The sequence below is a fragment of the Rhododendron vialii genome, chromosome 8a (genome assembly GCF_030253575.1).
Source record: "Rhododendron vialii isolate Sample 1 chromosome 8a, ASM3025357v1".
In the NCBI taxonomy this organism is placed as follows: domain Eukaryota; kingdom Viridiplantae; phylum Streptophyta; class Magnoliopsida; order Ericales; family Ericaceae; genus Rhododendron; species Rhododendron vialii.
Window position 1 is genome coordinate 4,328,020 of NC_080564.1, and position 27,274 is coordinate 4,355,293.

At 39.8% G+C, this 27,274-nt stretch overlaps 6 protein-coding genes and 1 long non-coding RNA gene across 7 annotated transcripts; 3 read left to right on the forward strand and 4 right to left on the reverse strand.

Annotated features, from left to right (window-relative positions):
- Window positions 1–1,664: 1,664 nt before the first annotated feature.
- On the forward strand, window positions 1,665–7,010 carry LOC131297995 (agamous-like MADS-box protein AGL31). The gene is made up of 7 exons (XM_058323243.1): window positions 1,665–2,160; window positions 2,382–2,448; window positions 3,404–3,465; window positions 3,556–3,655; window positions 3,976–4,017; window positions 6,531–6,572; window positions 6,656–7,010. The coding sequence occupies exons 1-7, from the start codon at window positions 1,976–1,978 to the stop codon at window positions 6,797–6,799; spliced, it is 642 nt and encodes a 213-aa protein (XP_058179226.1). The 5' UTR covers window positions 1,665–1,975; the 3' UTR covers window positions 6,800–7,010.
- On the reverse strand, window positions 3,645–6,771 carry LOC131297996 (uncharacterized). The gene is made up of 2 exons (XR_009190440.1): window positions 6,633–6,771; window positions 3,645–4,259 (listed from the first exon to the last, which is right to left on the reverse strand). It is a non-coding gene; the product is annotated as an uncharacterized LOC131297996 (long non-coding RNA).
- A 5,234-nt stretch (window positions 7,011–12,244) lies between the features above and the next one.
- Window positions 12,245–14,258, forward strand: LOC131335748 (uncharacterized). Its single transcript, XM_058371241.1, has one exon. The coding sequence runs from the start codon at window positions 12,614–12,616 to the stop codon at window positions 12,821–12,823; it is 210 nt and encodes a 69-aa protein (XP_058227224.1). The 5' UTR covers window positions 12,245–12,613; the 3' UTR covers window positions 12,824–14,258.
- LOC131335749 (uncharacterized) lies at window positions 13,717–14,153 on the reverse strand. Its single transcript, XM_058371243.1, has one exon. The coding sequence runs from the start codon at window positions 14,151–14,153 to the stop codon at window positions 13,944–13,946; it is 210 nt and encodes a 69-aa protein (XP_058227226.1). The 3' UTR covers window positions 13,717–13,943.
- A 1,712-nt stretch (window positions 14,259–15,970) lies between the features above and the next one.
- On the reverse strand, window positions 15,971–16,839 carry LOC131335750 (uncharacterized). The gene has a single exon (XM_058371244.1). The coding sequence runs from the start codon at window positions 16,324–16,326 to the stop codon at window positions 16,117–16,119; it is 210 nt and encodes a 69-aa protein (XP_058227227.1). The 5' UTR covers window positions 16,327–16,839; the 3' UTR covers window positions 15,971–16,116.
- A 270-nt stretch (window positions 16,840–17,109) lies between these two features.
- Window positions 17,110–21,684, reverse strand: LOC131335747 (nuclear transport factor 2B-like). The gene is made up of 2 exons (XM_058371240.1): window positions 21,213–21,684; window positions 17,110–17,386 (listed from the first exon to the last, which is right to left on the reverse strand). Exons 1-2 carry the CDS (start codon window positions 21,507–21,509, stop codon window positions 17,312–17,314), a joined length of 372 nt encoding a protein of 123 aa, XP_058227223.1. The 5' UTR covers window positions 21,510–21,684; the 3' UTR covers window positions 17,110–17,311.
- A 1,017-nt stretch (window positions 21,685–22,701) lies between these two features.
- On the forward strand, window positions 22,702–27,205 carry LOC131298100 (uncharacterized). Its single transcript, XM_058323398.1, has 4 exons — window positions 22,702–22,949; window positions 23,528–23,592; window positions 25,561–25,759; window positions 26,191–27,205. Exons 1-4 carry the CDS (start codon window positions 22,818–22,820, stop codon window positions 26,560–26,562), a joined length of 768 nt encoding a protein of 255 aa, XP_058179381.1. The 5' UTR covers window positions 22,702–22,817; the 3' UTR covers window positions 26,563–27,205.
- The last annotated feature ends 69 nt before the right edge of the window (window positions 27,206–27,274 follow it).

The window sequence follows — 27,274 nt, forward strand, 5'->3', positions numbered from 1 at the left end:
AGAGTATTTATACAACTCAGCATTTTCTCTCCACAAAATATCCCTGAACTTGCCAAAAATGGCAAGTATTCCATAAATGGAAAGTCCAAAAAGCAGTAAAAATATCTGCAGGAGACAAAAGTTATCGATACCATAGGCTAATGTATCGATAACATCCTTGAAAAGATCCCCCGGAGAAAATAGATATCGATAACTCCAACAAAATGTTATCGATTCCCTCGGGTCTGGACAACTTGTGGACCAAAATGGAGCAAATGGTATCGATACCATTGAGGATGTTATCGATAACATTCTTCAAAACTGCAGATTTCAGGTTGGCTTCAGCTTCAGCAAACAGCTCCCAGCAACTTCACAGCTCCTCAGCATCTTATTTTCATTCTCTAAACTTAAGTAAATGCTACATTTTAAACCTTTCTTTTACGTTTCCTTTACTTTAATTTATTTAATGAAAATAAGAAAGTACCCCCCATTTGGGAACAATGACATTACCAGAATTTCAAGATTCCATTTAAATCAAAATGTCAACCCCCCACTTTTAGTGTAAAATGGAAAACTGGGATTTTTCTCAAGAGAAAATGGATCAAAACATGACATTGCTCTTCAAATAAAACCTTGTAACTTTGTAGTTACTCTTAGAAAAATTCAAGAATCAATTACTGCCATTTTTTATCTCGAAAATCGATACTTTTTCAAAAAGTCATTTTTCCATACTTAGACAGATTTTAAGGGGCCGACAGGGTCTTCGGGTACTTGGAAGCACTTAGGCCATTCATGGCGTTGAAATACGCCTTATTTATACGAATTACCTGAAACACACAAAAACCTACCTTACGTGCAATATCGTTATAAAAACTAAATAAACGCAAGTTAAAACAACAAAGAACGGAACTAGTCGCACCAAATATCAGCAATATTAGGTGCTCATCAATCATCTGTGATTGCAGGACTCTTCTGGAGAGATTCTAATTAACCGAGATCAAACATGTGTTTAGAGAAGCTAATAGATGTGCGGATTTACTTGCCAAACCAGTTGTCAGATCAGATTTAGGATTATCTATATTCTCTTCTCGCCCTACAACTTTACATTTTAAGTTTCACGAAGACCTTTTAGGGTGCTACACCCCAGACTTCTTGTTTCTTAATTTAATGCAGAATCTTTTACTAAAATAAATAAATAAATATAAATATGCTTGTTATTTGAAAAGATAGCTATTATTCTCCTTTTTTAATTCTATATATAGTCTTCTATGCAACTACACAAGACTTTTAAGACAATGCTTTACTTTATGCTAAATTTGTGACATCCTCAATCCCACATCGGGGAAACTAAGAAAAGTCAAATGGTTTATAAGTAAAGTCTCACCAGCTACTATATAACTTGAGATTAACATTTTGAATCATGCGGTTAGGCAAATGGTTAGCAGGTCACGAGTCGTTACATAATTAAAGCAATGCTTTACTTTATGCCTAATTAGGAGATTAGAAGCTAGACTCTACTAACAAAATGAAGTTATTCGATAAAAATGGAACTAGTTCTTTTATTCTTCCCCCTCAAAGGAACTATACTTGTATACTTGTTTAAAGATTCAAAGTCGTTCCTTCGGGGACATTCGATAATAGTTTAAGGATTCAGAGTCGTTCCCTCGGGGACATTCGATAAAATTGGAACGAAGATTTAGAGTCACAAATCAAAAAACCTTTTGTCATGAATCAACTTGTGAGCTGTGGGGTAAGCGTATCAAAATCCCTAAGGCTATGGATCAACTGGTGGGGTCCGCGTACCGTATCGTAGGTTCCTGATATCTACGGCTTTGCCACTGTGATCACTGGAACCGTATGATACAAATTAAATCGTCACCTCTTCATTTTTCGCTCCAAAACGAAATGAAAAAACCAATCAAAGAGGGGCGATTTTCGCATTGATTTCAGTGAATACGATAAGCTAGGATTAGGCCTCGGAGAGAGAGAGAGAGAGATGGGGAGAAGGAAGCTGGAGTTGAAGACAATCGAAGACAAGAGCAGTCGGCAGGTGACATTCTCGAAGCGGCGGAGCGGGTTGATGAAGAAAGCTCGCGAGCTCTCTGTGCTGTGCGACGTCGAGATCGCTGTCTTCGTCTTCTCCGGCGGCGGCAAGCTTTACGAGTTCTGCACCGGCGATAGGTACCTTCGCATACTCATCAATTTCTATTCCATTTTACTTTAGTACGCCCACTCGATATCTTCAGCTGTACATATAGTACCATACTACTTGGATTGAATTCATTACACTGTGATTCCAAGTTTTTGAATATGGAGTTCGATTTATCATTTTGAAGTTTCTACGTAGTATGTTTCAGATTGTGTTTGCTAGATTTATTTACGAAATGTCCCTTGTCATGTAGCCTGAGAAGAATCTTTGAGTGCTACCAGATCCATGGAGATGCAGGCAGGAGCGGTCAAGAATCCAAGGTTGGACAAATTATCGAGCTCCAATTTAAAGAAGTGGTTTCTTGAGTAGGCTGATAAACGAGTCAGATGAGCTGAGCAGTGAATTTTGCAAACTTGATTTAAAAACTTAATTAGTTTCAAATCCAACCTCAAATAAGCTTTAATGTAGTCGATCAAGAGCAAGTCTTGAGCAGCTTGGATTTTTTAAACACCAAAAATGAGACGGGACTAATAGTGGCTTGATCAAACTGGGTGAAAGGTCAACTAGCTTCAAACAAATGTCCAAGTTTTATTTGTTTATGTAAGCACCATTTGGAAACGAACTTTCAACGAGTAGATCCAAGTTTGAACTCGAGTAGCTTGGTTTGTTTATTAGCCACATTATTGAGGAAAGCTGCAATGTTGAAGTAATTTAACAACTAATTGGGATGCATCTTTGACCTCCTTACGGACCTTACGTGGTGGACGAAATACAATGGCCGGGATTATTGTATTGATTGTGTAGCTACAGATGATATTTAAATAACAAACTTGCAAAAAGCATGCATCTTTGACCTCCTTTTGCGGTTATTTAAGTGAAAACTGAAAAGCATGCATATTATAGAGCTAAAAAGGAAAAGAGGATTCTTCTTGCCTCTATGTTGTTAAGCATGCGATAATACTTGGCACAATTCAGTTGAAAAAATTCCGCCACTTAGATCTGATTTAGGCCTTTCATCATGTTATCAATAATATCATTCCCAACAAAGTCAAGTTCTTTTTAGGAGATATTTCCATAGTTGGATGGAACACAATCGTAAATCTCATATTGGTGTGTTCAAAAGCGTACAGTCAACCAAGTTTATCCTAATATGCGCCTCATATGCATAAAGTGGAGGATTAATGAATCGATTATATCAGGTGATATTATTTTGCATTTGATGGGGCAAAGAGAAAGTATCATATTCACTTTTTCTGTCTTTTGGTATGCTAACAGAAGCATAATGAGGAATATATGGATCTATGGAATGGCACTAACCTACTGCCAATTGTCCATAGGTAACAATTCTAGCGCTGGCTTTAATGTGCTCGCAACATGTTTCCCAACGGTGAATTTGTCAAGGTGTTTTTCTGTTTTCATATTTGCAGGCTTTTTGAAGAACATAAAGTTGATCAGCTTGATGTGACAGAGCTCACTCAACTGGAGCATAAGTTGGATACCACACTACGCCAAACCAGGAAGAGAAAGGTTAGTTACATGTCCTGATTAAATATTTACATTTTCGTCCTTTAAGAGAGAAAACTACAAGGGGAAATGATAATAAGCACCTAAACATCAGATACTAATCCTGTAAACTGATTAGAAGAAGAGCATAAAAGATAAGAAAGCAACTAAAAATGTCTTTTAGTCCCTCATAGTGGCTGAACATCTGTAGAATCTTTAGTTTGCCGGGTGGAAGTTGAAGGGTACACTTAGCTTTGAAAGCAACACTTAGAGAAGAAAACATAAGTTGATTGCCCAAAAAAGTACATTGCTGGTGATGCTCACCAATGGTAAATTTTGTGCAGTCGCAGCTTATGATGAAAGCTGTTGCGGCTCTCCATGAAAAGGTATGTCATCTTTATAATTCTGGCTTACCTAACTTAATAGTATCCCTAAATTCCATTGTCAGAATGTTCTTGTTCAATACCTCTGCACTTGACTTTAAGCGCTTAGGAAATGCCTACGTCTGTTGTGTGTAAGCACTTTGTCAGGCATGGCACATGTATTGGAACGTGATGGTATAGAGATTGATATATCTATTTGATTTGAAATGAAGGACTAAACGGTGTTGCTCCAAGATCTTTCAGGACTGTCAGAAACAAGCATAGAATTTAAAAAGCATGTAAAACTCCATATAGGACGAGTTATTAGTATTGTCTGTTGTGTAAACTATCAATTGGGCAACTTTGGTTGTGTAAGGTAGCAACAATAACATGAAAATAAAACGGAAAAGGAAGGAGAAGAAGGAAAGATGGTGAAAACAACCAAATAACAAAGTGGAAATTGCAGGAGCAGAGTATGCATACAGCAGTTGCTGACAAACCTACCAGGTCAAAATTCAATCTGGAAAAAAGATCTAATTTAACTATTTTTCACTCGGGAAAAGCTTTTCGTATGATGTTTCAGCCACATACTAGAGTAGAATGGCCAAGGGGTAACTATTCTGTTTAGCATGGATGCCAAACTGATAAGATTGGCCGACTGACTTCTATTGTTGGCCACGAAAAAGGGATGGATGATTTTATTTATGACCTGTGTCTGACCGGTCTAACTCTGAAGTTCAATAACACTAGGGCACAAAGAATTCATGGTTAGTACATGTTTCTTTCATAGGGTAAATTGATGTTACAAACTAAAATAAGTATTTTTTTTCCTCATATAATCAGAGTATCAGGCAACAAGCATAGCCATAACTACTTGTGAGTACTTGATGGGTTCTTGTCCATTTAAGCATGGCAGACGCATATCTAGTGCCCTTCAAGCGTCAAGTGTCCAATGTGGATACGAGTCAATGTAACATTGGCTCTAACGATTGCAGGACCTTTCCCTTCAAATGGTGTTTAGCATCTCTGAGTGGTAGGTTTGCATTGACATGGTCAGAAAATTTTCAGGGACAAAATATTATCTGTACATAGTAGTTGTTCAATAGTGAAATCCAATTGGAAGGATATCTGGGGTGAAATTCCAAAACTCTGCTTATCTATTTTTCCAGTCAAAGATCAATTGTTCCCCAAACCAAGTTCAAGCACTTGAGCTCCGAGTGTCTGCACTGAGCTGTGTATGGTAGTTTCTCAGATCCCGCTAGGCCAACAAAACTAAATTTCTTTCTCAATTCACCAAACCAGTTGTTGATTGTATTGTTGCATTTGTCTAGATTCAGTAGATCAAAAGGCATACGAAGAGACTTTGGTGCCTGAAAGATACGGGAAGAATGCTCGAATTGGCAGGCGAAGTCTTTTTCATTTTTCTGAGTCTTTCTAGGTGTCCAAAGAAAGACCCATCATGACCAATTAAAACCTCGTCACTGCCCAACTATGACTAAGTGGCACCTATAAAAGTACCCTCGTGACCTTCTCCGAGGCACTATGCACATATGATGGCAGAGAGAGGATATTTCTGGAAGTTCTCGATGGTTCAGACATTTGTAAGTCCAAATAGCTGGTTTGAGTAGTCAAACCACCAAAATGAACTTTTTCCCTGCTGAGGGTGGATAAAGATGAAATCAGAGAGCCATTCCAGAACTTGAGCAGTGTACGGTACACAAACTTAATGGATGAGAATTGAGAGAGAGCTTTCATTCAATGAAACCAGTGGTTTCATTCACTCTTGTAAGTTCTAGTGATGGCGTATAGCATTGTTCTATTACAAATTAATACACAGTTGGAGGTTGTGATCTGTTGTGGTGGTTGCTGTCATCCGCTCCCAATTTTATGCTTCAGGGTTTGAGCAACGAGAAGAGTCTCTCTACCAAAAAGTGGGTGCAAGTGTCATCAGCTCCGCTTGGGCAACGGGTAGGACTTTTTATAGTAGTGCCCAAAAGAAGCATGATGCTCTGAGTTCTGAAGAACAATGCTGCTCAGAAGATCACACTGAAGGTGACAAAAGGTCTCATGTTAGTTGTTAGACACAGTGTTAGGCACTCCAACATGAGTCTGACACATCCAATCGAATTTTATTTTTCTTACAGAAACTCTTGACCTAAGCAAGTGTTTATCTACTAGAAAACCGGAGGAACTTAGTACTCAACACAATTATAGGGTGGCATATTAGCAAGAAGCCAAGATTAGAATGCGTAGAGCGAATGCAGGGACGAAGGTAGGATTTTGCTTTTAGGGCTGCCAAGAACACGTCCACAAAAAATAAATTATAGCTGCTGTTTACTACAGAATGCAAATGGTACATGTCATGTTGTAGGTCGACACAAATAACCTCCCACGGAACGTCAGATTCATAACTTGAAAAGACTATTGGTGGACAACGTGATGTGAGTATGGAGTCAAGGATGTATTTACCAGATTCATGTATATCCATGTTTTACTATATTTCATCTAATGTTTTACCAACTATTGACGACGAACAGAGGGAGCATAGAAGAGAACAGAGGCTGTTCACGCAAATAGAGGTACGAAAAGGTATTAGAAAATAAAATCGTCGCAGAGATGTCAAAACGAGAAACACTCACTGGACATGTTTTTTGTTAATCAGATGGCCGCCGCGGCAACGATCAACGACCATCTGCAGGACCCAGCTGGGAACCAGGAGCTCTGTGGCTACCCTAACACGAACCAGAGCAGCGTCCCTGAGCCTCCACTCCAACAACATGAAGCAACCATGTTTTATTTGCCATAAAGGTGATATATGCCAAATCCTTGTTCTGCCACTACTGGTGGTAAGCGATGGTTTGCCAGTATGCCATATCCTGTAACGCCACTTGGCACATTCTCTACCCTAATTTCCACCTTTGGTTTTCTTGACTCCTTTCTTGTGGTACCGCAGCCTTTTTATAGAAAGGGCATTTATATATATATATATATATTATATAAAATACGCATTATTATTACATCATCCAAAACACCAAGGAAGATGTCGTTTGAACTTTCAGTCCTTTGTTCTTCCTCTCCTTGCGAAATGCTACATTTATATTCCCTTTATGCCAAATGGGACAAGGGAGAGATATCCTCACTCTTTGTGCCCATTGAGTTGACTGAAAAGAGTGGTCAAGTTATGCATCAAGGGAAAAGCTAGTGATTCAATAAAAAGTGGTCAAGGGACGCCTCCCCAACAGGAGAATTTTTGGGTTGCCGAGTGGGTATCCGTCGGCGATCCCAACCGTCCAAACGTGTTTTGGATCGTCCAGACACTTTGCAAACTTCCCACTGGAGAGCAAAAAGCAACTTGTCATCAAACATGCATGTGGCCAGAATAATGTCCCCAAAATGAGGATATAACAACTCATCAACAATTGTGTGCAGTTAAAAAAATGTGTGGTTGTGGTATACTCGTGTTCTTGGAGCATTGCTCTTCCAAAAAATAGATATTCAAGGAGGGAATAAAGAGGTGGATATGATTGAAGGGGAATTATTTTAGAAGGGAAGTTTAAAAGTTACTTGGTTTGTTTTGTAGTATTCGATAAGAAGGGTGGATAAAATATAATAATCTGGGCAGCTCTCTCATTCCAAATCACTCACTCACTCTAACCCAGTAACCCTCCCAAATAATCTCACACCAATTTGCTACACCAAAGACATGCCGATTTGGAGAAACCCACCCACATCTGTTGGGATTTCATGTTTGGGAGTTGCAGAAAACAAACCGATTTCTATTGGGTTTACTAATCTCTGTTTGTCGCAATGGAAATCGCAAAGGGGAAAAACCAGCCGAAGATAACCCCTCCAAGGGGATATGTATATCCAAGCCAAAACTTATCCGGGTTCAACAAACGCCGGATATAGCACACCCGGATTCCTATATCCGGCTTCTATATCCTTCTAACAAACAGCCCGACCTTAGAGATAAGCTAACTTAGGCACACTCTTATCCAGTGTTCAATTCTCCTTTGCACTCGAACTGCTTAGCCGTTGAATATGCTGAGACCCCTGCATATCTGGGTGGGTGGGTTTCTTTGAGAAACCCACCCCACCCCATCATTAGCTTACCTAGGCGGCCGTAATTACCGGGTGTGCCTCTCAGACCTCTCCAATCCCTTTTTGTATCCTCATTACAAGGAACAACAAAGTAAACGCTCGCGAGTTTTTTTTATCTACTCACTCTTATTCATCCATTTCAACTACTAAACGAATGCCTTCTAAGTTATATTATTTTTCTAGCCCCCCCTCCCCCCCCCTTATTCTAAAATCTTACCCATCCACCGAGTCTTTACTACGGCAGTATTACGCCCACCGCTCTGTTTTACCGCTAATCTCACTGTCTGGCTTGACAATCAGTGACTCTTTCTTGATAAAGTGTTTTTAAAATCCGAACCTTTTTGGACGGTGAAATTAAGAGCGATGGAAAAACGATAAAAGTGAAGCGATAGGAAAGCGATAAAAGTGGAGTGGTGTGCGTAGACTTTGTTCAATTAAATGGAGTTAGGGATGGCAATTCCGGCCGCCCCGTTCCCCGCCCCAAATGAGTAGGGGATTCGGGGATTATTTGGGGATCGGGTTGGATATGAGGATAATTTTTTTTAAAAAGTGGGGAACGGGTAGGGATGGATATGAGATAGTACCCACCCAATCCCCGCCCCACTAGCCCACTATATATAATACATAATTATATATATATACATAAGTTAGGGACTTAGGGTTCCTGATCTCCGCCCCACTAGCCTACTATATATAGCCCCACTAGCCTACTATATATATAGATAAGTTAGGATTTTCCCATTTCCCAGTCGTCACTCTAGAGACTTACGTCTCCAATCCCCAGCCCCACTAGCCGACTCGTCTTGTTTGTTTGAAACTGTTTTTATTTCAATTTGGTTTGTAATGCACTATGGCAGCAACTATGTGATTGTTTTAATTTAAATTTGGTTTATAATGGCACTACGGCAGCAGATGTGACTGTTTTCATTTTGATTTGGTTTGTAATGGTACTATGGTATTAACTGTGGCTATTTTTCTTGGCATTTGGTTTGTAATGGCAGCGCAGATTGTTTTGTTTTTTTTTGAATTTAGTTTCTTGGTTCGTATTTTATGGCAGTTGACTTTTTGTTTTAAAAGTTTTGGGATCTTTGAATCCCCGATCCCCCACGGGGATCCCCGTTCCCCGTTTGGGCGGGGATGGAGGGTAAAAATAAATCTCCGGTGGAAATTGGGGCGGGAATGAGGAGGAATTTGAGTTCGGAGATCGAAAACGGGGATAGTGGTATCCACCCCCAACCCTCCCCATTGCCATCCCTAAATGGAGTCCACTTCCAAATAATTTCCCTCCGGTCTGCTGCTGGGACAGAGAAACTTGGCGCGAACATGTAGAGTTTCTGCGCTGCAGCTGCTGCGTCTCTCTCTCTCTCTCTCTCGAGAGAGATGAAGATAAAGCATGTGATGTCCTACACTACACTCGCAGCCACCTCTCGCCCACACCTCCTCATCCCCTTGCTTACGTCTGCACCATATCAAAACTGACCCTGAAAGCAAGAAGACAAATTCCCCCAGCTTATCCTCTTGCCTTGTTTTCAGAAGAATCAGAACACACACACACACACACACAAGAGAGAGAGAGAGAGAGAGAGAGAGAGAGAGAGAGAGAGAGAGAGAGAGAGAGAGAGAGAGAGAGGCATGCAAGTGGTGTAAATGTACTTTTCCTTCATCATCGGAGAGAAACCGGTTTGTTTTCACTTCTATCTTTGGTGCATTATTTATGTGTTGCATCTAATTTGTGATTCTCGAGCAATGGGGGAGCAGAACGAACAGCAAACTAGGGTTTTACACGAGATGTGTTCAATGATCCTTCAAATCCTTCGATCCCCACCTTTTCCCAACCCATTCGACTCCTCCTCCTCTTCCTCCCTTTCGTCCCTATACCGAACGACGTCGCCCGTGTCCTCGCCCTCCGCTTTCGCCTCTCTGTTCCTCGCAATTTCGCTCGCTCTGATGATGCTGGGGTTGGTGACGTTCGCGATTGGGTTCATATTGATGCCTTGGGTCGTCGGACTGGTCCTGTTGTTCTGTTTCGTCGCCATTGTTTCCGATTTGTTGGAACTGGGCCGCTCCATTCTCTGCCCTACCGCCTCATCGAAGGACGTAAATGGTGAGAATTTCGCTATTAGTCATGTATAGTATTTAAGAAATTTTTTACCGTCTGAGAACCTATCCATATAGATTGCGCTCTTGGTCATACGAATATATTTATTGATGTCCGATTAAGCTGATTTTTCAAAGATATGTTATAGTCTGCCATATCTACGAAGTGAACGATTCGGAGTGCAGTGGGGAGCTGATCTAATGCCTGCAATGGCATTCCTTGAATATTTGAAAGTTGTGGTTGTTAGCCTGAGGCTATGATTAGCTTTGACAGCTGAAACTTACCATTCCAATAGCTAAAGATTGGTTTATCTGCTATGGCACTGGTGTAAAACAAAGCCAGAAATCTTTATTAGGGGATTAAACAAAGTTACATATTTGCTTATCATTTGCTTAAACCTTTTTGACAAGTAGTAGTAATTTACTTGCTGTGAATTGCATTTTTTAAGGGAACTAGCTAGAAAGTCTTTCTGATGTTCAACTGTGCTTTAAGCTTGTTCATCTGAACTCTTTATACATTCACGTCTAAGCAAATGCTTCTTCGTATTCTTAGGATTCTTATAGTTAATGAGAAACCGAGCAACCGTTTTCTTGCTGCATGTGCCTTGGGTTTAATTGGTAAAGATAGCTGGTTCACAATTAATACTAATTCGGCGTTTTCATGTCTGCAGGATGGAAATTTTCATGGAGCTGAGACAAGTGGTTGAAGAAGCTACAGATAGGGGCGCATCCCTTGGGTTGGATAGAGATATCGGTATCGCTGAGTTCATCTTGCCTGTAAAGGGTAGGGGTTACCGCTGCATACTTGGCAAGAGTGTCTACTTAAATTGTACCATGATCGTTATTTTGCGTCCTGCAAAAGATATCTTTGTTTCATGTTGCTCAGTTTCCCATGGTCTTAGTAGATGTACTTAACGAATTATGTTCAATTATTGATCATTGATTAGCATGAAAATTTCCTTGCTCCCTTTCAGTCCTTGGGACTGCTGGGCATATGCCTGAACTGGTATCATTAGACTAGTTAGTTGCCGATGCAACAATTAATTGCAGAAACTTGAAAGATTCTAAAAGAAAAGAAAGGTAGGATTTGAGCTCATATCTATGATTAGGTAACGAGAAGTTGTTGGGTTTATTGCTTAGCTATGGATATCGGGAGGACCAAAAAAAAAAAAAAAAACCTATGCATAATGGGGCTGTACTTTACAGTTTGCCGTACTCAAATATGATAACTTTAGTGGGCCGGATTCCATACCCGCTCTGTAACGCTCCGCTTTACAGACTAGGCCTGCGAAGATTTTGCCCTCTAATAGTGAAGTTACGTGGATTGCCGTTCCCAGGGGTTCTGTCTCTACTCTCTAGAGTCTAGTCCAAGTGATTTATAACACGATGCATGCAGATATGAAGGAATGCAAAGCTCCATAAGGTCTGAACACGTGTGCTAAACAGTATAAGCGTACCTTGTGTTGTGTTAATCAAATCTTTGTGACCTAGTTTGTAAAGCGGGGCATTACACTGCCTGTCTGAATAAGCCCAACAAGGACGGAAGGCTTCACGGCCCAATAGCCAAGCCCAAACAGCCGAGTGGTCCATTTTGGCTCTTGGAATTGCAGGTTGGGGGGTTGGGCATGGTGTCAGGTCAAAACATTGTAGAGGACATATGACAAAGAACGAAGCCACGTTGATGCCAACTGGCACGGCTTGGGCACGTGGCGTCCAACAACGTTTTGCGTTCGGAAATCGTCATGCATGACGTCAAATCGAGAGGTGGTTATTCGTGATGATACGGAAGGCATGGGCTCACTCGGAGACTAAGGCAAGTCTTTCTCTATATAAAGTACTGTACAATTCTAAACCATATCTTGGACACAACTCTCAAAGTCCTCTTGCTCCTATAGAACCCAGTAGTACTGCAGATGAACTTGTCTGACACTATTGTAGTACTATATTTTTGCCTAATTATTGTGCACTTGGCCGGCTTTGTTCAAAAGGCACAAATAAGAAAACCAGCAAGCAATTTCCTGACCAACCTGGCTTTCCTTCATCCAGCATTACACCTCCCACTTGCTTTGTTGCACTCTTTTTTATGGATGCTTCTTGAAAGCAAAGGGAAAAGGAACCATTCAGGGTAATCAACGTAGTGGAAGCTTATTAAAGAAAGAAAAACAAGTTGTTTCTTTTGAATTTTCTATTAAAGCAAATTCCACTACATAAAAATACCTTTCCTCCCTTTTAATCCCATTGTCTTCCTTCTTTCCAAGTTTTGCATCATCAATTTCCTTCTTCCCTAAGAAAACTGGCTCTACATATCCCTCTTACCTATTTGCAGACAACATTAATTCTGTCCCAACTATCATCCTGCACTTTTCCAGAGCGATATCGAAATCAATCCTCGCCTTTAGAGAGAGAGAGAGAGAGAGAGGAGATGGGTGCTGATTGGGGACCGGTCGTGGTTGCGGTGGTTTTGTTCATTCTTCTGTCACCAGGGCTTCTGTTCCAGTTCCCAGCAAGGATGAGGGTGGTGGAGTTTGGCAACATGTACACCAGTGGGATTTCAATCCTAGTTCATGCAATACTCTATGCTTGTATTTACACCATCTTAATCGTCGCAATTGGGATTCACATACGTCCCTGATTCATCCAAACTCTGCACAGTTTCCTTCCTCCCATAACTGGGTTGCCTTTAATTTGCCTTCTTTTTCTTTCCTTTTTTATTTCCTTAACTGGGCTCTGTTTCTGAGTAATAATACTGTAAGAGTTTTTACCCATGGTTGGGTTTAAAAGACAAGGGAACATGTTGAAACTTCCGTTTTAAGTGTGGCTCCGGTGTTAAAAATTAATGATCTAGTTCTATCTCGAACATGGATCGATTATGCTATGAGATCAGCTGCATCGATCTCGCACTGGTTAAGCTCATTCTTCGTATTCGGTAAGTTGACTATGAGCTCTTGAGCGTTGAGCATTGCTTATTTACTTGCCGACTGGTTTTTAAGGTTGAACTCCCACCTGACTATTTGGTACCCAAATGAAGGCTAAATTTCTCTACTGTTGGCATTATGTTTGTTTCGCATTTAGAATTGGAATCCGAACATCATTGTGGTGGTGTGAGAATTGTTTCTTCACTAATATTTTGATAAAGTAATTACAGCTTGAACAGGTTATCTGGAGTTTGTTTCATTTGTAATCTGATTGAATAATATCATCCGAAACGTAAGCGAAACAGAATCATATGACCATTTCTCCCGGATGAGCCTTGTAGGAGAATGAGCAGTGCAATTGATAAAAGAGAGTCAACCGTATGATGAACGTGAGTCTCAATCAATGCATATAGGACCCACATACATAGGACAATATCCACAATTCGAAGATCATTATATGGTATACGCATCAAGTTAATTTTTTCCCCGAGACGATGGGATGTTTGGTGGGATTAATAGTTACAAAAGGAGTCGAACACCTCCTCCATGAGATCACGATCGAACTCAAGATCTCTCTCCCTTCTTTCTTAGAAGAGAGAGAGAGTAACGATTAACCAACAACACTAGCCGTGGTATTCATGCACCAAGTTAATTGAGAGCAAAAATCCAACACAAGCCACAAACTAGAACAAGAATTAGGTAATCAAAAACGGCAAGAAAGAAAGATAATAGAAAATGTACAAAGGTACTTCAGATCTGCTTCAGTAATCTATGCTTTCTTAAAAGGAAGTTCGCTATCCCAAAGATACTAAAACTCTAGAGAGAGAGAGAGAGAGATCAGCCGGTGTAGATGTGGACGTGAACGGCGATGATGAGGATGGCGTAGAGTGCAAAGAAGAGAAGAGTGTGGAAGGCTATGGCCTTGCCGTTGGTTTTCATGCTCCCGAACTCCACCTGTTTGTTGTGCCCTGGTATCTGGAACAGCAACCCCGGTTGCAACAGCACGAACAGCACCACTCCGATCAGCACCGGCCCCCAGTCCGCCATTGTTGAGTCTCCAAGTTAACACAGACACAGATCTAGAGAGAGAGAGAGAGAGAGAGAGAGAGAGAGGTGTGAAAAGTGGAAACCCTCACACTTTATGAGAGAAGTGAGTAGAGAGGAATATTGTTGGCAATTTTGGCAAGCATAAAGTGGGGGCCAGTCGAGTTTCGGTCCCGGTGAAAATCATTCCAATCTGTTTAACCTGTCAATTGCAAAACTTCTGTTCATCCGTTTAAGGGTGGCAAGTGGTGGAGGGACAACTCTGGGGTGTTATTAACCCCCGGAAACCTAATCGCAAAGAAGATTAGTAGAAAATTATGCAAAAAAAATTTATTTGGGTTTATTTTGAGTTTCATAAAAATCTAAAAAAATATTTATAAATTTTTGAATATTATTTTATGAAGCTTTATAAAAAATCAGCTCTAATGGTTATCGGTAAGTATTATTTTTGGATTCGTAGAGGTGAACCCCCAACACAAACACAAGAATTTGATTCTTGGGGTTGTAAGTCATAATGACAAGAAAGTAAAATCTTCATTTCAGTCACATAATCACTTAAAATGACATTCGTTTCCGTTCTCAATTTTTGTTCTGCGTTCGCGCTTTCAATCCTCGCACTCACGTATTATAGTTGTTTGGAAGATTTTTAAAATACACTTTCACGCTCCCGCTTGCGCATACACATCATGTGACTTATCTCTCACCATGGATGACAAGGCTTTTAACGCAACCAAACCTGTCATAGTGTCATGTATCCTATTAAAACTGCATTGAGATTTCAAAGCATATTGTATTGCGAACCAACCACCCCATGCCGCTTGTAGTAAAGGCCTTTTGACCGCTCTTTAATCAAGAAAGACAATGATGCTTTGCCTTATCCTACTACTGCCCACACCCACTCGACACAATGTGACAAGAAAAGAGTGAGCGGGCGATTATCAGTTTCCTTACCGATAAAATTACGGCACACTGCGTTGTGTGGGATCCATCTCGGATTCTTCCACCTCTTTATCTCACATACATCATGTGGGGCTCATATATAATAATGTATGTAAGAGATTGTGTTTGATATTGTGTTTGAATTATTGTGTGAGTAGCATTTTTGCATTTATCTCTCTCCTCTCGGTATTGCTTCTTCCTTCTGAATTCTACCCAATTAAACTTGCTAGTTACACATGATTTTTCTGTGTCTTCTACAGACTGTTTCTGTGCAAAATTCGTCTATTCTTTCTATTCCTGGTTGGGTGGAGGCAACGGGGGCTTGCAGGGTACAGAGAACCCAATAGATAATTGGACTCGGAGATCCAGATATGGAGTTTTAAATCTGGGTGCTGGCTCTTGAATCGATCCGGGAGACAGTGTTCTTGGGCTCTTCAAAAGCAACGATGAAGGCGTCAAGATGTAGACCCTGTGCAGATCCAACAGCGAGATTAGATCCATTGGCAATCGTCCACCCACTTTCATGAGCGAAGTGTTGGATTCAACATCAGAGCTGAGCGGCATTTCCTTTTCTTTTTTTTGTTCTTGTTGTTTCTGTGTTTTTTTTTCCTTGTTTTCTTGTATTTGTTGTTTCGGCCTTTGGGCCGCACAGTTTGTTTTTGATTTGTATCAATATAACTTGCATAAGAAGTTGAAGTTATGGAATTGGAAAAATATTAGTTTCAAGTCCTTTGCATACAATTACAAGAGCAAGCCAAATAAAAAGTTCCTTTTTTCTTCATCATACGCTCATTTTGCCCATTTCACAGAAATAAAGATACCACCTTATCCCCAAACAAATTCCTTATTTAAATGTACGGCAGAGACGCAGAGGCAAAAGAAATTAGAAGACATAAATAACACGAATTCACATCTCGACTCAGAGAGATCATGTACTATTTATTTTCTCATATTTGAATGCAGAAAAAAAGAATAGAGATCCGATAAAATTAAATCAAAAGCAACAAATCGGAGTTGGCGATTGTCATCAACCCATGTAGACATGGACCCCAATAGCTAAGAGGAAGATGCAGATGAGGGCAAAGTAGAGGATGGAATGAACCAATATGGACACACCGCTGGTTTTGAAGTTTCCAAACTCTACGTGCCGGGTGTGACCGGGTATCTGAATCAGCAGTCCCGGTGTTAACAGTATAAACAATACCACTGCTACAAACACCGGTCCCCAGTCCGACATCTTTCCTTTCCCTCTGTCTATCTCTCCTCTTCTTCCTTCTCTAGTTCCTCTCTATATGAGAATCAGAGAAGTGGAATGGCAAAGAAAAGGGTTGAAGGCATTGCAAGCCAGAACGGTGAGGGTTTACTTATACACAGGTGAAGGTTATTTATGAAAGAAGAGACAGAGAGAATGATGATAAAAGGTATAAGTAAACGTTACGGAATAAAGCTATAGTTTGGATTCACATTTCTTATTGGTTCGGGGGTCAAAGGAAAACAAAAAAGAAAATAAAGTGCACGAAACTACTTTTTTTTTTTTTTACTGAGTCAGAAAAATCAGAAAAAGAATAAATATTCCTTCAGAAAAGTCCATGCCTGTGCAGTTATCCCCAGACAAATTGAACATCACCTAAATTTGATTCCAATTCCATCACGGGCCGAGCTAATTAGAGGATGGTGCTGTCCAAAGTTAAAAAGGCAAAAAAGAGCACCAAAGCACCTTATGGTTGCTTAATAAGATAGATATTCTGGTGTAAACTCTTAAGGATATCCTCATCATCACTCCACCACCCCTACTAAAAGTGGTTTTGTTTGCAGTTGCACACTTTCTCAAGTGACTAGATATTCCCTCATACTTGCCTGTGACTCTAAAGCTTTTCACAACAGATTATTCATGAATGTTTTGGCAACAACGCTGTTTTGCTTCTGATTTCAGTTTAACGAAACTGAAAAATGTACGATAAATTTGAGAGGCATCGCATTTCATAACTACAGTTTCAATGCACAAGCAATCAAGAAGCAATTTAGTGGCACCGGGATCATACTAAGCATTCCAACAGCTGCTGAAAATATGAAAAGCAAACAACAAAGCATGAGATGTTTTCAATTCAATATTTTTCCAGCCTACCATAACAGCAATATGAAATAGAGCAAGATCGTTTTCAAGTCCTCACATTCAATCAAAATAACAAACCTATATTGAGCTCCATAATAGTTGACCCCATTTAGGCATAATTCAAGCGGAATATGTCATTTTGCACGTAGAAACTCCCTTGTGGTGTTGGCATCAAATGGAACAACTGTTAGCCAAAAAAATATAGAGAAAAAATTAGTGCCTGATAGATATCCACAAGGAGCAACATATCAATATACAATCTACCAGAATGGCAGTTACTATGATAAAGACAGGTGTGTGACAGAAATTCCATTGTATGCACCCAAGATCACATAATTTTTCATGTCCAATGTGTACATACTAATTGGTGCTTTCCTAGTGCTTTGCGCAAGGAAATATGCCAAAAAAGTACAAAGAAAGGAAGCCATATTACTTGGCAAAAAAAAAAAAGGAGACCCCGGATTCTTCCGGAGATTTAAATGACACCATCAGGGATACCCCACTCATCTCTATAACATGAAAATGAGATGATGTTGCAGCAAAAAACTGACACAGTTCACCACAAAAATCTCAAAAATGAGAATAGATAGGAGCAGAGTATTGCAAGCCTGTGAGCTGTGCATATGAAAAATGAAAAATCCCAGCAAGAACTTGGACTAATTCTCGTACGACTGCGTCCTGCCACGCAATGGGGATTTATGATGCATTTCCCAAATGTAGTTGAGAAAGCTTTAGATTGTCAAACCAAGAACCACGAGCCACATGCCCATGAGAAGTGATGCCAAAGTTCAACAGGTCAACCCTGGTCTCAAAGTAGTCATTTCCTCACCCATGTATACCATGGTTACGATGATCTCCACCACCACCAAGCTCTCCACTACCACTCCTCTGTTTATCTAAGACTGCTTCAGGGACAACCAAGTGAAAAAGCTCAATTCCGGTTAAAGGACCCCCTATCATTGACAGTGTTCTAAATGGCGGCCGCTAAGGCCGCCTAGGCGCTTGGAGGTGCCCTGCTGCCACGCCAATACCCCTTGGCGTTTGATTTGGCGCCCAAGGAGGTTTGGCGATGTTTGGTGGCCGCCTAGGCAGCCTTGGCGGTCTTGGCGGCAGCATCGGCGTCTTCGGAGGCTTTTGGCGGCAAAAATGTATAGTATTAAACTAAAAGGGCCAGGTTCGGGACTTACATATGAGGTGGTGGCACTTGCTTGCCACCACTATGGGAGCGGATGAAGTCTTCATGCCTAGAAGAAGTGGTAGAAATGTTGGAGTACGTGAGCCCCGAGAGCTACATGAAGAAGATTTTGTATCGGAAGATGACTCCGAAGAGGAGGGAAATGAGGAGATTGACTTTGAGTCCAATGGAGATCAAGTTTTGGAGGGGTATGGAGGAGAAGAGTTAGAGGAAGGAGATGAACTTTGAACTCGGTATTAGGGATCTCCGATCTCGTTTATTTCTATTATTGTCTTATTCAACTTATTTGCTAGTTGCTACTACTTAATTTCATTTGGGTTTGTACTTTGAAGTTTGAACATTAAACTTTGCATTATGGTTATTTCTACTTATTGTCTTATTCAACTTATTTGCTAGTTGCTACTACTTAATTTCATTTGGGTTTGTACTTTGAAGTTTGAACTTGCATTATGGATACATGGAATATAGTTTGATTGGATTAAAAAATAAAAAATAAATCTGCCGAATTGCTTGGCGCTTGGAGGTGGGTCTCCGCCTGACTACCGCCAAGCGCCATTTACAACACTGATCATTGAAAGCAGGAAGTATAAATACTGTAGACTATATGGTATAAATAGCCAACACTACGATCAATAAGCCAATTAAAAGTATACTGGACTGGAGTTAAATAAACTATGTCTCTGTACCACCCCAGTAAAACTAATTTGCACAAGCAGTCTCAAAAACAAGTCTAAGGATAATTAACCACTCGAGCTACAAGGACATGATCCAACCCAACAGCAAAAGCAATTCCAGGAAACATCTCCAGCACAACAAAAGGTTGTTGCCTTTTACATATTCCTTTATAGGATCCTCCCACTAGCAGGGGCGGACCTATGGTTTAGGGTGGGGGTGCTACCACCAATGCATATGCTATACATACATTACATGCTTATTAGCAAAATTTTAGTATATTGGCACCCCATTTGCAAGCATCAAACCCAATTTAAAATAGAAATAAAATCCATATTACGTTGGGGCTTATATTTTGCTCCAACAAGTTGGGATTTTGCTTTACCAATACAAGTAGATGAAATTATTTATATTTGTCTCATGAAATTTTAATCTTACATCATATATTTCTCATGCTTGATCTTTTTAATTTGGAATCCCTACAGAAAAATTCTGGTTCCACCAATGACCATGGAACTTCAAGTCCCAACAATCATTCCATATCCACCATATGTCACCAGCAACTAGATTATCTCATTTCAGTTGACCAATTTGATTATCACTTAAACAATAGATATTCTTTTCCCAATTGTGCAAAATACCACTCTTAACCGGTCCTACATGACCCCATCAATTCGATCAGGCACCGACTTTGCATATTCTTAAGTTGTAAGCACCTTTGCACAACTTCACCTTATATGCCTGCAACAACACTTGCAAAAAACGCTCAAACTGGTAAAAGCAACAATTACTGCATCATGAAAGAACCCTAATTAGTTTCAATGGAACAGTAACTCACCGTAAATCAAAAAAAAAAAAACAACACAGATCTGAGTTGTGGGTTACAGACAGAAGAGTCATTTTTGGAGTTGTTCGGTAATGTGGCTCATGTCTAGTTTATTGATGTGCTACTGTTCGAGTGTTGACGAGGGTAAGGACAAGAAGCAGCAGTTCCAAAGAGTGCTCTACTGAAGAAAAATTGATGGTAAGCAGGTATCAAATTTGGCCCTACTTCGCTTGATGTGCTTGAATACCCAGATACTGTAATCAGACTATTATCATCACTAACCATTTCGAGGAGTGCTGAGAAGTTGGATTTGCTTGCTAGACAGGAGTGAATAGCTTTATGTCCTTAGTCCTTACACACTCATTTAAGCCTGATACGACACTACTAATAAAGGGAAAACATTAAGTACACATTATGGCCAATTCCAACATGGGGAAATGAAATAAATGCCATTCCTCAAGGACAAAGCAATACACTATAACCTAATCAAAGACTACTATACAGTCCAATACGCAACGCAGGGACCAGACACCCAAATAACACGAAATTCAGAACACACTCCAGTAAAACCCCGAAGTCTACAGAAGCAATAGCATAGTAAGCAATCCAATGGCAATAAACAGGCAAAGATGTACATGTAAATGTTTAAGTATACAAACATCCACATAAGCAGACATATGTGCCACAACCGCAATGACCAACCCGTTACTTTGTTAACCATGCAAAAGCAATCGATTCCCCCTTTTGCAAACTCTAGTTTGGGCAACATATTCATTTCACAATTTGGCGAAGCTGGTCACCTTATTCCAAAGGGAACAAACCCATATACATATGTAACATAACCCAATCGCAGGCTAATTCACAGTCTTATGCGCCACATAGTACAAACCTTCAACCCAATTTTAACTGATAATTTTACTTTTATCCCCTAAACTACCCAAATTTTGTCTACTCCGTCCCCAAACTATGTAAACAACAATTTTGTCCCCTCAACTTTCTGATTGTAATCTATTTCATTCAATTTCTAGGTAAAATTATGTTCACGATTGGACAAAATAGAATGCAATTAGAAAGTTGAGGGACAAAATTGTTGTTTACATAGGATGAAGTAGATAAAATGTGGGTAGTTTAGGGGATATTTAATTTGTGATACATTGACCCAAATAACCCATAAACTACAACAACCCCCAATTAAACCTCGAAATCTTCAAAAGTAACCCTACAGTAAGCAGTCTGACCACAATAACCATATCCAACAGCACAGCGAACATCTATACGAACAGACAATTATGTCAAACAAGGTGTTGGAAGAAAGACCTGACTGAACTTGAGAGCGTGTTGCTCGCCGGCGAGCTGGAGGTTACCGCTGACGAAGACGATCATACCGCCGGCGGGGCCAGAGGGCTGGCAGTCGACGGTGGTGATGATGTGCTGGCACTGCTGGAAGGGCAGGCTGGCGAGCTTGGCCGCGATGTTCTGAGCGCCTTGGAACTGCTGGCCCTCGAAAGTCAACATAGAGGCGTCCTGGTAGAGGTTAGCGAGGCCAGGGCGGTTGGTGTCGAAGGTGGAGTAGTAGTGGTCGACGAATGCCTTTGATAGCGCGTTTGGATCCATTGGGTTCTGGGTTTCGTCCTTCGTCGAGAGACTCGAGACCTCTCTCTCTCTCTCTCTCTCTCTCTCTCTCTCTGTGGATGTCTGCGTCAATGATACGCTACCAGAAAGGGAATTCGCGGGGATCAGGTTAGGTTCAATTGTCGACCCGAATATAAGCTGCCGGAACCCTGTTTTTCAGGCCCAAAATTTAAAGCCCACGCTCGTCGGTGTTTGCAAAAAATTATTGCGACAGATTTGGGAAAATTTCGTCCAGCGCTAATGTTTTGATAGTTAATATCCGTAAAAAGATATTTTTGGTTTGTTTTTTACAGATATTAATTATCAAAATATGTTTTGGATTGTCATTTTCCCAACAGATTTTTTGATTATAGCTTCTAAAAATCGGTTAGAATATTTGTTAAAAACTTTAAATAACTAATTCTCAGAACTACATATTCTGAAAACCTGGAAAAAAAAAATCTGAAAAATTCGCTTTTGGAATTATGCAGCACAAATTCTAAAAAAATAAATGAAATTCTTATACCTCGCAGCTGTAACAAACATGTTTCTCAACTTCTACTGAATTTAGAAATCTAAAATTTGTAGCAGAATCTAAATTTAAAAGTCTATAATCCGTATGCATAACTATCGTAAACACCTCCAAACTTGATTTTACATGGGTGCCATCAAACGAGCAAAAGTTTAGTTTAAAAACTTAACAAATTCTAACTAGTATATGGCGTATGAAATAACAATTTATAGTTTGAAAGTTCAACAATTTTCAAAGCTTGGTTTGTTCGCTCAACAAAATCTCGTAAAAGATTCGAAGAGTTACTTCGAAAAACTCTATTCGGTTTTAGTTTGGATTTTGAGTGAGTTTTTGAAACAAAAAGTGAATAGAGATAAATGGAAAAATGGGAGTAATAATTGAAGAGTTAATTCGAGTGCATTGTAGACTCTGTTTGATTTCAAAACCGTGCGCAAAGAAAAGGGGAAAATGACGGCCAATGACGTATTTTGATAATTAATCATTGACGGATATTAATTATCAAAACACGTTATTGACCGTCATTTTTCAAGAAAAGTTGGTTCTAGAGATCCGAAGTGAACGCAGTCGGAATGTTTATTAACGGGCCAAATCCCAAATTGGCAATTTAAAAAAAGGCCACCAAGCGTTGGGCTTGGGCCCAAGAACGTACCAGAAACTCCGTAGATACACGCGTAAGAACACCGAACCGTTTCTTCGTCCAGGTAAAAATTTGAACCGAGAACACAGCGTCACAGAGAGAGAGAGAGAGAGAGAGAAGAAACTCGAACTCCCCAGTTTCAATGGCGATGGATATAGAGAACAGATCATCACCGATAGAGTTTCCGTACTGGTCTCCGCTACGTCGGCACTACGATCCCGATGCTCTTTTCTTTGCACCTGGAAACATTGAAAGAGAGCTTCTAGCCAAACAGGTTCCCTTCTCTTCTCTCCGTCTTCACCTCGTTTTGTTTACGTTTTCCGGAGTTGTAATTTTTCCTACTAGTTGTTGTATAGTGAAATTCTCTTTCTCGCCTGAGCTCATATCCTTGCAAAATGCTAGTAAATCATTTGCGGGAATAGGGATTTTGGTTTCTTTTTTTCACAAGTTTTATTCACGAGGTCATTATTGCCTAGCACAGCTGTTTTATTTTAAGAACAACTTTCTCGCCGGAGCTTGTTAGTTGTTACTACCTCCGTGCCAAAATGTTTATCCGGTTCGCAAAACCAGTACTTAAAAATAAATTTTTGCGAGAAAAATTCGATGAACTTTTAACAATTAACTAGATATCATCATATCAATGAGTTCTTTTAAAGTTGAATGTATTTTTTTAAGTCCCGTTTTGCGGACAGACATTGTGGGACGGAGGGAGATACTCCGAACTTTGCCTGATAGTTTCCAAACTGGAGTTCTGGTTAGTGGTTACCCTTTCAACCACTGCGTTTTGCTTGCCTGCATAAATTTGAGTGGAACCTGGATGAATTTATTAACTTCATTTAACTCTTCGTTTAGGTTGCATTGGATGTTAGTGAGGATGAAAAGCAACAGCTTCAAACTATGGAAGATGTTGAAAACAGGTGTAGTTTGCAATTCCTTCCATGCTATTTAGGTTACACTGTGTTTCATATTTTCGTTGCATGGTCATTCTTTGTTTTCATTTTGGAAGAAGTACCTGGAATCATAAAACGTAGGTTGCGAAAACATACTAAAATGTTGAAGAGGAAAAGTTGCAATTTTGACAATGTTTAAGAAGCTAAAGATTACTTTTTCCATATTCCTGCTGTAAGCGTAACTTTTGTTGAAGTTTGTAAAGTATGTTAGCACAATGATCTTGTCTAAAGGACCTCCAACCATCCATCCATCCAGAACCAGTTGCAGTTCTTGTTGCTAAGTTGATGTAAAAAGATAGTATTTCTTATGCTTTCAATTTAGTTGACTTCTTAGTTATTGGTATACTGAAGACATCAAGAGATTGCTTTGGAGGTCACAAATATTTTTCCTCCAATTCATAGCCACGATCTGGTCTACTTTGAGTCTCCGATTTCTATCTCGGCACTGATTCCCCTTCCCCATTTCATACTTCTTGTGTTTGTATATTCCTGACTTTCCTATTAATATTCCTTGATCCTTCTGCTAACGTGGAACTAAATGCAGAAGGAGAAGAGTATGAAACTCATTAAATTGTGTATCCATATTTTCTGGATGAATGATCCCTCATTGATATTCAAATTTTGGATTGATTTAAGTGGAAGATTTTACCTTGAGCTTTCAGATGGGATTATAGATTTGTAACAACTTATGTTTAGGTATTCGGAACATGTTCAAGAGTAGATGTAAAGGCTAATGCTTTGTTTGGAACTTGTGGAAAAGATGAGAAAGGAAGGGCAAATTAAAACAATTCTCTCCCATTGTTTGGTTTGGAGAGAGAGAGGAGAGAAAATAGAAATATCTAGATTTGTGCATAGTACAATTTCCCTTTCATTTTCTCTTTCTCCCATTTTCTTCAAGTTCCAAACAGAGCATAAGTTTCCAGGGCCATATGTATTCTCAGAAAGACCATCCCTTGTTTACATCCTTTGTGCTAATTTGTGCTAATGGTGACTCTAAGTTGGCCTGTAACCGGAACTTTGGAATTATGTATTTAGTTGCTATGGATGTTGGACTACAGATCCACAACCAGATTTAATTTGCTTATCAGTGGTCTAAATGAACTCGCATGGATTCTTAAATTAGGGTGTTTCCATTAAACAGTGTATGGATCATATGGTTGCGAATCAAGTAATTAGTATGTTTAGTTTGAGACTGTATCATCAGCTCAACTATGGATGCTCATATCTCTAGTCTCTTGTTTTTTTTTTTTTTCCTGCCTTTTGGCTCTATCGATGAGGTTTTGTAAAATTCAAGCAAGAGTGCGCAAGTTTCTTTAGGCGAGTGCCTGCCACATCTAGTTCCAAAACAGATCCTAGATCCAGTTTGTAAACATTATACCATGTTGGTGTATGGGACTGTAGATGTTGAGATGGAACAGTAAATAATGGAGCCTGATACTTTTTATCCTTGCTGCTTGAGCCTTTAATTGTTTATATTAAAGTATGGTATCTATACTGTGATGTTCCTCGTATCAAAGTTCACTTATCATTCTATTCATTGTTCATTCACCAAGAGTTCTACATTCTAAGAATGATCTCCGCTCCGCTCTTAGTTGATTTTCTTTATTCAATGATTGGTGTGTGTTTGAGTGGATGGAGAAGTGGTTTCCTCTCTTCGGGGGTATAGCTTCCTAGTCTCTAGTGAGGAATATTTGAATAAGAGCTGTCCTATTAGTATGAATCAGAAGGTATCATCTGATTACAAAAATTTGTTTACTTACCCTCTCTTTTTTTGGTCTTGGTTGATCTAATTCCTCCTCCTTTATGACGTAGAGGCATACATTTCTCCTCGTAGATTTAATGTTCATGTTTTGAATTTCCTTGAATCCTACATAATATTTGCTTTCACAACAAATTTCTAAATTTTAACCTCTGCTTAAACTTGTGTCTGACCAGGGAAGTATTTTGTCCAATTGTGGGTTGTGGTGCTCGTTTGAATACTCTAGATGTCTTTGAAGATCACTACAATGCACGGCACACTGCATCTTGCTCAACTTGTTCAAGAGCGTACCCAACATCACGCCTTCTCAGCATACATGTTTCTGAAGCACATGATTCTTTCTTTCAAGCAAAAGTTGCTCGTGGCTATGCTATGGTAATTGCTTTGCATTATTTTGTTGCAGAGGGTCTCTTCAGTGCTCAGTTGACTATGTATCTTGCATTATAGCTAGCAGCAAGCATGAAAGGATGTTATTGGATTGTGGATTTGTGACGGATTTATCATGAAAAGGGGGAAATGATAGAAAAACAACTGTGATAAATTTAGCTTCTCTATTTTTTATGTTAGTTTCCATCACAAATCCATTATCCAAACACAACCAAATATTCAATACCATTTGTTATGCATGTGTAACATGCTCTGCTTGTGCTCGTGTGTACTGTGTGCGTCATCATTACAGATTTTGCATGTCAATTTTCTGTAATTTGTGTAATTCAACTGCAATTTGAACAGTTTTTGGGTCTCATCTTATCTGGAGTATCTTTGTACGATGAATACTAAAATTGACTTACAATTCCATGTGGCAGTATGAATGCCTGGTCGAGGGCTGTGGAATGAAGCTGAAGAGCTACAAAAGCAGGCAGCAGCATCTTGTAGACAAGCATAAATTCCCTGCTTCATTCGAGTTTCTAAAGAAAACACACCCGTCGAAGAAACAGAGGCAGAAGTCCCAACGAAAACAATCAGGTCAGAGGATGGAGGAGGATTCAAGTTCAATGCAAGTAGAACAAGAAACCATAGATGGTCTTGTTTCGGCAGTATCTAAACTGACAACGTCAGACACTTCTCCGTCATCCATCAGCTTTGGCCGTCGGCACACTCGTGGCCTTACGTTTGTCCCTCGGTCTGTTCAGCGCGAAAGAAAGCTGGATTCCTCGCCTGCAGGAACAATGAGATAGGCAGTGTACTTTGTGCATGAGTCTTGAATCTTGGATACTGATGCCATGCATGAATTGCGGAAAAATGGACTTGTGAGTAATGAAAAACATGAAGTAATGAAGTGAAAAGTCTGTATTTATTTGGCTTCCCTTTTGTTTCGCTTCACAGCTAGAATCCCTCCTCAACCCCGAATGCCTGATCGGAACAAAACTTGGAAAGTTCCCAAGGTAGCCATCTTTGTAGATTAGGTTATCGCACAAAAAGATGAGGATTCTTTTTATCTTTTGATGAGGATTCTTTTTATCTTTTGGTGTTGCGTATAAGGTTATTTCTATATATGCAGGTGATTTTAGTCGTGCCATTCGAAATTGGTCCACTGAAGGCTATTACTTGGTCGGGAGATCTTGAGTGCGATTTATGTTGTTTGCTAGGTTGCCTGATTTTGTCCATGTGAAAATGCATGCCATGCTGTAAGCAGATGAGTTGAGGGCTGCTATTTCCCTTGTTTTGTCGCTTATCATGTTTGATTGAAAGTGAATTGAGAGTGAGCTGTAAACGAGCCCTACGAGCTAAAATATGTTTGAGTTTAGCTTCTTTATGGGCGGGAGAGGATCTCAATCAAGCCAATCATAAACTAATATGAGTATATTGATTTTGTATGCATCATAGGCGGAATGAGTCATATACGAGGGGCTCGGTTGGCCACTCTTATATACCATCGATTGGCCCCAT